General features: G+C 46.1%; 2 protein-coding genes across 2 annotated transcripts; both read right to left on the bottom strand.

Annotated features, from left to right (window-relative positions):
• Positions 1-612: 612 nt before the first annotated feature.
• Positions 613-5,151, bottom strand: LOC105287775. Its single transcript, XM_011353540.1, has 4 exons — positions 4,291-5,151; positions 4,002-4,020; positions 3,404-3,815; positions 613-685 (listed from the first exon to the last, which is right to left on the bottom strand). Exons 1-4 carry the CDS (start codon positions 4,549-4,551, stop codon positions 613-615), a joined length of 765 nt encoding a protein of 254 aa, XP_011351842.1. The 5' UTR covers positions 4,552-5,151.
• A 91-nt stretch (positions 5,152-5,242) lies between these two features.
• LOC105287584 (pupal cuticle protein 27-like) lies at positions 5,243-9,925 on the bottom strand. Its single transcript, XM_026969843.1, has 2 exons — positions 9,908-9,925; positions 5,243-7,364 (listed from the first exon to the last, which is right to left on the bottom strand). The coding sequence occupies exons 1-2, from the start codon at positions 9,923-9,925 to the stop codon at positions 6,513-6,515; spliced, it is 870 nt and encodes a 289-aa protein (XP_026825644.1). The 3' UTR covers positions 5,243-6,512.
• Positions 9,926-10,304: the final 379 nt, after the last annotated feature.

Here is a 10,304-nt window from a genome sequence, read left to right as displayed (position 1 = left end):
GCGCGCGGGAGGAAGAAAGCGACGGAGAGAGAAAGACCACCGTGAATATACCGACTTAATATCGCGGCTAGCGTCTCGGATGCCGCGAGAACACGATGTATATTAATTCGGGAGAGCCAGCGTGTAATTGATGGTCCGTGCTTCTTACGAAGCAGAGCGTTCGCGCGATCTGTGTAAACTTCAGGCGGCGACAGGCGCGCTTTCGCTCGTTTTGTGCTGCGAACGAGCGGAAGAGCGCTTAACATAATCGGCCTATTCATCGACTCGTATCTGTCAGTCGTACTCGCAATAAGGAAGAAATGGCGAATATTGGCGATCGCCCGTCGATAGATTGCCGCTGGTCCGCCTGGAGTCATCGCGACTAGAATATTAAAAGCAGCAGGATGCGATCGTGCGATCGCTCGCCGGCTGCATTAATCGCGCTAATTGCATCCTCGCGTAATTACGGGATGAAATGAAGCGCGCGTTAGCGCGTTTTGCCATGGTACCGCTGCAGCGAATCGGTTGACTCGCTCGTGCGCGAAAGCCTGCCGTTCTCGGGTTCGGATGAAGTTATCGCAGAGTTTTATGGGCAATAAGTAGCGATGCATATAAACATCGATGAACCTTGCCTTATCGTTCTGGGATTAATCGATATCGATAGCGCGCAGCCGGTTTCTCTGAGGAAACCACTCGCGGTCGCTCACTTTCGTTGGAGCGGATGAAGGCGTTACTCGAGTTCGTTCTCGGTACTATCAATGGAAAGACGAGGCGTGTAGAATGGATGAGTGATTCGTTCGCGCCACCGCTGCCGCCGGCAGCGTGGAATACGGTGTTATTACTTGGCGAGGCATCGATTCATCTCTTCTCGCGAGGATAGGCGCGTGCCCAGACTCTCTCGGTTCATTATCAATGCTGCGGCATTTTGCTCAGCTGATCGTTTCGGTCGCGATCGAATTGATTAGTACCATGAAAAGCTTCATTAGTAATATTATTCGATTGATTGACTTGCACCGTGATAAGAGAACGACATTATCAAACCTTTGAACACGATGATTGATAATTTATTAACGCTTGTAATTAACATGTTTGCTATCATATCTTTTTGTTTTACTTTTTGTTTCATTCGTGGTAGCGAAAGTGTTAATGACGATCAATTTGGTTGGTTTCCGTAAATAACAGAAATCTCTGATTCTTCGCCCAATTTCTTACAATTTACGAGTCATGAATGTGTATTTCGATGTAATAAATCAGATACAAGAATTAAAAATTAGATTGCTTGGATGTACATGTGTGAAATTACATTAAAAAGAAAATATTTTTTAAGGGAAGAGAAGGTAATTGAAAGTAATTTGTAATAATTGCTAGAACGTCATGTGTGTATGTATATATATGTGCGTGACACGCACAACGATTACGTTCGACATTGCCGAGAACCATATACAGCCGTGCATGATTCATTATCAATGCTGCCGCGTTTCCTGGAGCGATCGCGAGCGGATTCCGCGACGCTCAGCTGACCGTCTCAAAACTTTCGAAGGGGAAAGTTATTTTCACGCGGCTATTTTCACACTCGCAGATCCCGGTCTAGGTGCTCATAAGCGCGTTACATATCTTCGTCTCGTTATCCCCTCGTAACTCGCGTGCGGCTCGCAATTTAATCGGTTTTATTTCTGGTGTTACGTAAAAATTCTTGTGCTCGGATACTATCGCTCGCCGTTACGCGTTTACTTGGAATTCGCCGTTATTAATTATCGCGAGAATAGAATTACGAAACGCTTCCTCGCGATCGCGAGTGACCGGCGTGTTTTATTGAAGAATTCATCAATATATTTCTCCCCCGCAGAGGAAGATCGACGATAGTGCGGAAGCGAACTTTTTAGAGGAGACAATTACGTAAAAAAAGATTCGAAAAATCGTGCTTTCCGTGCTGAGATGCAACTCATTATCAAGTTCTCTTTTACCTGATGAAGACTGAAACGTCGGAACCAAGTGACGAAAAACGCGACTCCAACCCGGAAGTCAATTCCAATTGTAATTGATAAAGAAAATGCATAGCAATCTTCTGCATAATCAATTATCCTGTTTGCAAATGGTGCTGATAGAATGAACCATCGGTGGAAGTAATGCCATGAATGATTGCATCGAGAATGTGTGATTTTCAACGCAAATTACAAATTCATGAAGGATACCGTGTATCAACGTCCTTCCGGCTGGGATCCAAAGATCGGAGCCCTCCCGATGAATCGAAAAACAAGTTTACATCAAGCCAAACAAGACAATAACAAGAGAAAACGTTCCAATCACTTCTGCCAAATTCTTTACCTTGCGAGGCTCGATCGAAAGCCACGATCGGTTGCATCAACGTTGTAAAGTTCGCGCAATTTCGATGGAGTGCATAAAATCAGCCGTGATAGGGGAGTAGCCCACCAGCCTGTCTAATGTTGAAATCCAGTGGAGGATTGTGCGTGACTCGCCTAGCTGACAAGTGTCAACGACTTACGCCGAGCTATACGTGATTTCGTCGCGATTACGAGTTCGATCAGGTCGATAGCGCAATTAGCGAAGCCGAGTAGCTTCAACAGTTAAGGGGGGAGCCTGCTTTAGAACGCTGAAAATAAGGTATATTTTACGAATTGTTTTCGGAGAAACTATACAGCGGATCATTATAAAACTTTGATGCATTTATTAGTACATGTTTAAAGATAAAAAAATTATTTTTTGATTTGAATATATCGCCTGCAGAGGTCGTCCTGGAGGCATCTTAGTGCAGCCGCGTCGCCGGCATTGCAAATTGGTGAGCATTCTCCTGCCTCCAATTTTCGTCTAAACTGAAAAATTGAAATATGTTCTCGTTATTTATGAATTCCCATCGTCGATGAACCAAAGAGAGAAGAAAAAAGTTGAAAAGTGCCAAAATGGTGGAGCTTAGAACACAAAAGTACGATTTTTAGGCAAAGTTTTTGAACTTTTTCATGCAAAAATAATTGTTTAACTTAATGTTTTTATGAATATTAAAGGTTCATCGACGATGGGAATTCATAAATAACAAGAAAATATTTCAATTTTTCAGTTTGGATGAAATTTGGAGGCGGGAGAATGCTCACCAATTTACAATGCCGGCTGCATTAAGATGCCTCCAGGACGACCTCTACAGGCGATATATTCAAATCAAAAAACAATTTTTTTTATCTTTAAACATGTACTAATAAATGCATCAAAGTTTTATAATGATCCGCTGTATAGTTTCTCCGAAAACAATTCGTAAAATATACCTTATTTTCAGCGTTCTAAAGCAGGCTCCCCCCTTAAGATGCCAAAGACAGTCAAGATCGCAGCAATCGTGCCTTTCCCAAGAACGAGTGTCAGCAACGTGTTTTACACACCGCCAATTTATCGACGCACGTATGTGTATGCCATTTGCGTAACACGCCGCCTCTTCGTCAATCTCCTCGGTCGTTGCATCCGCGACGCCGAGAGGCGCCTCCTCGCATACGAGAAGGTCAACGCGCATGAAGTAATAGTCGGCTCGCGCGAGTAAGTTATGCGTTGCGAGGCGATGCCTGGCGCGACGCCACCACGGTGCCACACGATTGCGATTTGTCCTGTAATCGCGAACACGGTGCCTGCACTTGCCGATGCAAGTGCCGACCGATGGAGCCCTTGATCGTATGGCCGCGCGAATCCGCGCGTGTCCTCACCTTGCAAATCGCGATACGTGATGGGAAAAAAAAGGAGCACGTTTATTATGTACTCCGCGGAACGCGCGGCCCTTGAAGTGCAACGCGAAAGCATAAATAATGCAAATGGACGGGTGAGATTATGCGAGTGAGATTCTCATCGCCCTTGAATACGTCAGGAAGAAAGGCGAGCCTGGCGATGCTCGAAAAGTGACATACATAAGAGAGAATCGCAAACGTGCATAAAAATGTGAATTTAAAATCGCGAGTCAAGATTACGGTGAGCGGCTAAAATGCAAAAATAACGAGCGAATTAGGAAATATCCGCCGCGTGCGACTTGCGTACGATTATTTCTGGTCGCTGGTTGCGAAAGATGCAGGAAATAGCGGGAACGCCAGAAATTACGGGATTCGTGCAAGGTCGCGGTTTTACATCTCGAGAGAGCTTAGCATACTTGTCGATTCGCGCGCGTGAACTTTTCGCGCCGGATCAGTCGCACTGAAAACTTTTCAAGATAGAAAAGTAGCGCGGTCCCGCTCACCTTGAGACTTTCTGCGAACGAAAGTGGAACTCCTTTGTTCGGTGCAACCAGCCCCTCGGTTGTATGACGGATATATCTTTAGAAATGACGGATACTTCGAGGGGTATCGGTCGAATCATCGCTGCGGTGAAATTCCGAGGGAAACCGCGAAAGCCGCTCGTGCATATGCAGACGAGAAAGATGTGGGAATGCGAGGATTCGGCAGAAGGCAGAGGATAACGAGCTGCGCCAGATGCTGTGCGACGCGAGAATTTATCCTGTGAGAAGTTCAAACGATCTTTCTCTTTTTCTCTCTCTCTTTCTCTCTCTCTCTCTCTTTCTTTCTCTCTTTGTCTCCACCCGTGGCACATTTCGCAATCGTTGCCGAAGCTGACGCGAGAACAGATAAGATCGCGACCGCGCACGCAATCGTTTCTATAACAATGTGGCTTTGGTTGTCGTTAGGCGATTCTTAAATCCTGCATGCGCGAGCATTCGACAAAGGTATAACGAGAAATGAAAACGATATTGCGTGAGGCAAGATACGAGACGTTTGAAGTTTGAAGAAAACGTCTACGGCGACTTCTGAGATCACGTAAGCGAAATCGTGTCTCAACAAAATACCGAGTAATGAGCATATTTTGTATTTGATATTAAACATCTGCAACTAGAATTATTTCCTTACAAGGAATATCGAGATGTGAATGTTTGAGGTAGCAATTATTGAGGAAGAAGTTACATAACGGATGTCGAAGCTCACAGGCTCCTTGTCGGAACGTTACGCAATCGAATGGGCGGCACGATTATCGCATGCAATCCGCGATCAATTAAATTTTTTGCCGCCTTCGTAAATGTGAAGGGCGATACGGTAATCCAGAAGTTCAGTGCAGATTACCGCGCCCGAACAGTGGCAGGACTCTCCGTACTCTTTCGTGCATTCGACGAATACGAACGAGAGTCCTTACGTCCGACGAGAGCGTAATTGGAAAGGTGAAATCAGGAGATTTTATTGCGCCGGCACATTGTACAGGAATTTTATGCGTTTCATGGTAGATGGCGGAATTTAGTATTGGCCTCACTTTATTCCACTCGAATTACCTTACAATAATCTAATTACAGCGGCAAGCGCGCCCAGTTTACATGCATTCCCGCGAGACCACGTCGTGAAAACGCGGTTGTAACTCGGATCGCAACGGTGCCTCAACGTCGAGTTCTCGGCGCGAGCGCTGCATTTTTTAAAGAAAAAACAAAAAAAACAAAAGAAAAAGAAACAAAGGTGGACGCTCAAAGAGAAAGACGAGAGATTTTATATACACTCTTTTTACAGAATGGGGTTTTCACACCTCCTACTATCACCTAATTATTATCGCTCGTTAATCCGAACAAATTCCTTAATGAATCATGAATCGCGTAACGATAATTTTTATGGTTGATACAAATAATGATGTCGAATTCCCTAACGTTACAACTCGGTGAGTATCGGTGAAAACCGTTGTGAGATGATTGTAACTGCGTAGCAGGAAATCGAGGACCTTGGTGACCCGCGAAGAAATCGGCGTTCATGTAGTCTCTAGCTTTACAATATAACTTTGTTACATAGTTCTCTATCCTATTTTATTGAACTTTTAAAATCAAAGAGAATAAAGAAGAAGCCTCGCGTCCATTTAGTCCATGTGACGTACGAATTGATCTTTGCTGAAAATTATTTCTAGTTCCGCTGTCGACTTATCATTATTCGCAAAACAATCTGTAGATAATGAGATTGTCTGCATCATAATGCGCGCATTTTTAATTGTTAATCAAAGAGTATGGAAAGCACGATGCGTCACATGGACAGAATGGAGTCAGCTTAGCTTCCGACTCGTGACTTCAGACGTCAGTAGTGGTCCTCGATCTCCGACCATAGCGGACGATCCAGTCGCGGCGATCATAGATCACAGTGCCGGCCGACTTTAGGGAGAGTGAGCCATGCCGCGATCACGACGAGTTAACAATTCGCGTCGTCGGGGCGTTGGCGTTCACGAATAGAATACAAGACCAACACGCTCCGGTGCGCGGAAGAGGACGGGATCGATCGTTAACGCCAACTCGTGATCTGAATTCTGGACCTGAATTATGCTGCATTTGCTAAAACAGAAGTCTACGCCAATACGAGGCGGATTCCTTGTGTGTTATATAAAAAAATAAAACAAAATAAAATACGAGAATAATCTCAAAGAGCATAACATCGTTACGAAACGCAATGAAAAATGTCGTTCAGGTTCAGGTAACGATTGATCCCAGACTCTCGCGCTCTCCGGTAGACAAGGGGGGCAGGACTAGTAGACGACTACTACTTGTAGTAGCCGAAGCTGATGTCGTGCAACGGCGGCGCCACTCCTTGCGGCAGGGCGTAGTCCCTGGCGAGCTGGTCCAGGATACCACCGCCGCTGCGGGGCTGCGGCTGGGAACGGCGTTCCTGCTGGTTGGGCGCCGGGCTGAATTGCGCCGGTCCCTGATTGTAGAGCTGCGAGGTTGGCGCGGGCTCTTCGTAGCCCGGGTTCTGCAGCAGAGATTGTCGGGGCGCGGGGGCGGCTGGCGTGAAGATGGGTGGTTTCGGAAGCGCGGGTCTACTCGGGGCTACCTGTGCGGGTGCGTATACGGCCTGAGTATGCGATTGCTGGGGTGGCGGCTGATAAGCCGGGCGTGCTGCTGCTCGTTGCTGCTGTTGCTGTTGCTGATACTCCTGATACGCTGCCGCATCGATGGCTTCTTTGCTGGTGGTCTCGTCAACGAGGGTGGGTGGCGCGACGGTGATACCCTCTCCAGCTGGCTGGAACCCGTACTGGTTCGCGCCGTACTCGACGATGCGCACCTTGCCGGTATCGTCGACGAAGCCGTACTTGCCACGCACATCGCCGGTCGGCAGCTTGGTCTCGATCTTGAAAGAGCCGTCCGCGCCCTCAAACCCGTACGTGTACGAACCGTCCTCGTTGTGCCGGTTGATCTGCTTCAGGATCGCGACTGGCGGTTTCGCGTTTGCCGGTGCGGCTGCTTGTCGGGCCGGCACGTCGTCGGTCGCGTAGCTACGCGGGGTAGGCTGACTTGGTCGTTGCGAGTCATACTGGGCGTAATCGTCGACGTAATTGCCGCCGGGTTGCTGCGCCGACACCGCTAGCAGCAACGCGGTCAGCACCGTTGCTACCTGAAACACGGAAGTGCCGTCAGTTCTCTCCGCTGATGCCGCTCGCAGTTAATTATTATTCTTAGAACGCGCACCTCCGCGGGATACGCTGCCCCGCGGGGTACGCTGGAGATAACAGAGTCTCGCATTTTCATTAATTTACATATTTATGGCTGGCTGCTCGCGCAATTGGGCCAACCGCGTTTCCCTTACTGCTCAAAGAGTTGAGTTTCGGTTTGATCTCGACGGTGATATCAAAGCGCTCGGCGAGTAAATACTTTCTCGCGAGTAGATTAACTTATGGTGGTTCGAGAGACCACATGGTGCAGGGAGAAAGTGATTATTACCAAATTTTTCTTCTATGAATAATACATATTAGAGGTAAATAAATGAAACTTTCGTGAAACTAGTTTACATAAGCGTTTGTACGATCGTTATTGTTATATTAAGTAAAATCAATTCTCTATTGCACAATGTATTACATTGCAGATAAATGAATGTCCGTTTTATTTTTACAACGGCAGCAAAAAGTTTCGAAAAACTAATCGCAAGACAAGTAATTGCAGATAACAATGACATTTTATAGCCTCGTTCTTTAATTCCGCTAGAGTCGGCGATTCCTTTTTTCTTCACGATTCTGGCATTTGGTTTTTTGCGTTTTTGCGCGCTCAGGAGAGAACATTAAGGTTCGAGGGGAGCGAAATAAGGCGGGGACTTATTTCTTTAAGTGTACATCATGTTGTTACGAGTCATTAACTTCGCGCGAACCTAAAGGCTGTTCAGCGCGTTGGAACCTTAACCGCCAGATCGGGATCGCGTCGCCATCGATCGGCAACAGATTGATCGGTGCATTCGCGCGGTTCTCCGAGGTGTGCCGGATTCCGCGATCGCCCGCGATTGCGACAGAAAACGGGCTCCAAGTCGCGGAACTCACATTACGCACACGTACACGCACACGCGGACCACACGGATTTGCCGATCGATAAATCACGTTACACTAATCGTGATCGCTTACGCGTGACCGCGTACATGCCGCGCCTTGTCCACTCCGGTGCGCGATTACAGACGCGTGCTGATTCTAAAATTAACGAGAGTAATTAATTAATTCATCCAATCTACATAATATGCTTCCTGTTACAGTAAGTCAACGGGCGTGAAACACGCGCGCGAGGAAGTTGAATCAGACTCGATTTCGACTGATTTGGAATATATTTGGTTTTTAATTAGTCCTTTCCAATCCTCTGGAAACCACATTTCCTTGAATTCAGGTAGTCATCTGTACACGTCGTCGTTACCCTGTCAAATTATTTTTACATTATTTCTTTTTATATATCTGCTATCAATGAACGCAAACATTCGCCATTGCCCCGAAAGATAATCTTTATTTCTAATTATCTTTAATGTACTCTACTTACATGTACTCTAAACTTTGTATGTATATTTTATTTTTAGTAATTGTAACTTTCTACTGAATTTAACTTCCGCGATATGAGTAAACTACTGTTTTCTTCTTCTCTTTCTCGATTTTCATAATTTAACGTAACGCATTCTTTCACAAAGAGAAGAATATTTCGAGCGCGGAGGGCGTGTATTTTCACCACGTAGGAAATGAGGAGGGAAAAGAAAAAGAAGTAGTTTATATCTTACACAGTGCGGTGTAAGATACTTTCTGCGGTGCGGTGAGGGTTTAATTAACGATGGTTAACCGACGATGTTGGTGCAAGCAAGCCTTGCGGGAACCGCGCGCGTCTCTCCAGCTGGTCATCGCAACGCGAGCGTTGCGATCAGACATAATAACGGATTATATAATCCTGTTTTCCCGTGCGCGCAATAGACGCGATATAAAAATAAACGTGCCTCGCGGCGAGCGCGTCATAATAGGTGAAATCCTAATACATTTTTCCGCGTCGTGGAAGAAAGTAGAAAATGAGATCACAGAAATTACGCAACACAGCAGAACTTGCACATGTATCGATTGTTTCGTTTCTTGCCGTGGACTTTGGAAGGAATTGCAGTAGGGTAGAAATATCATTGCTTGATATAAAAGACATAAATCGAAAATTAAATAATCACGTAACTTTAATATGTAATTAAGTGAGACAAATATCTGGAATTTCTTTCTAAACTTTTCTTTCAACTGTGAAGTTCTTTTTTATTATTTTCATTAATAGTAACACGCATTTTCACAATAATTATACTCTTAAGCATAGATATTCGACTTTTATCGGCAACGATTGCAAAGTCACAGAGAAGGAACGAAAACTCAGAGAAGCTCAATCAGACAAAGGGATGGCCTGTATCGAAATAATCAGAACGAGCTCCCGCTTCCTATGACGTAAATTTTCCAAGCTTTTCTCACAATACGGATTCAAACGCACTGATCACAGCCACAATCACATCACACACGGCTTCCGTTTTCTCTCGCGCGTCGCGTCTCTGGAGCGGTTTTGGCAATGGATCCGTGACAGGGTGAGAAATGCGGCTACACGGGGGGACTCTATCCCAAAGAGGGGTAACAATGATGACACCGATGATGCTGATGATGACGCACTCAGAATACATACCGTCGCGAGGGTGTGCATCGTGTTTCCCGGTCGGTGGTCGTGTTAGTGTGTGTGAATGTAAGTAGGCAGCGAGGCTAGAGTACCGGCGATTGCTCGAACTGAGGCCCTCATATACCTTACTGGGACCCCCCCGTTCCTGCGTACCCTCGCTCTCCCGCCCTGTGCACTCCGGTGCTCGATCCGGGGGACTTTCACTATCTAACCGACTACTCCTGTACGCGATCGCCTTGTCTCGTTACAGCACCTTATATTCCCCTAAATATTCCCCACCAAGCTGCCTTCTCGGTTTCTCGGGAATCTGGAAAATCGCTCGACTGATCGCTCTCGAATCGGATATGCCGACAGAATTTCATCGTTGAGCAACATGAATTAAAAAACGCCCGACTTCAGATATCCC

Source organism: Ooceraea biroi, chromosome 5, assembly GCF_003672135.1.
Source record: "Ooceraea biroi isolate clonal line C1 chromosome 5, Obir_v5.4, whole genome shotgun sequence".
Taxonomy (NCBI): domain Eukaryota; kingdom Metazoa; phylum Arthropoda; class Insecta; order Hymenoptera; family Formicidae; genus Ooceraea; species Ooceraea biroi.
This window is presented reverse-complemented; position numbering and strand designations above follow the sequence as displayed.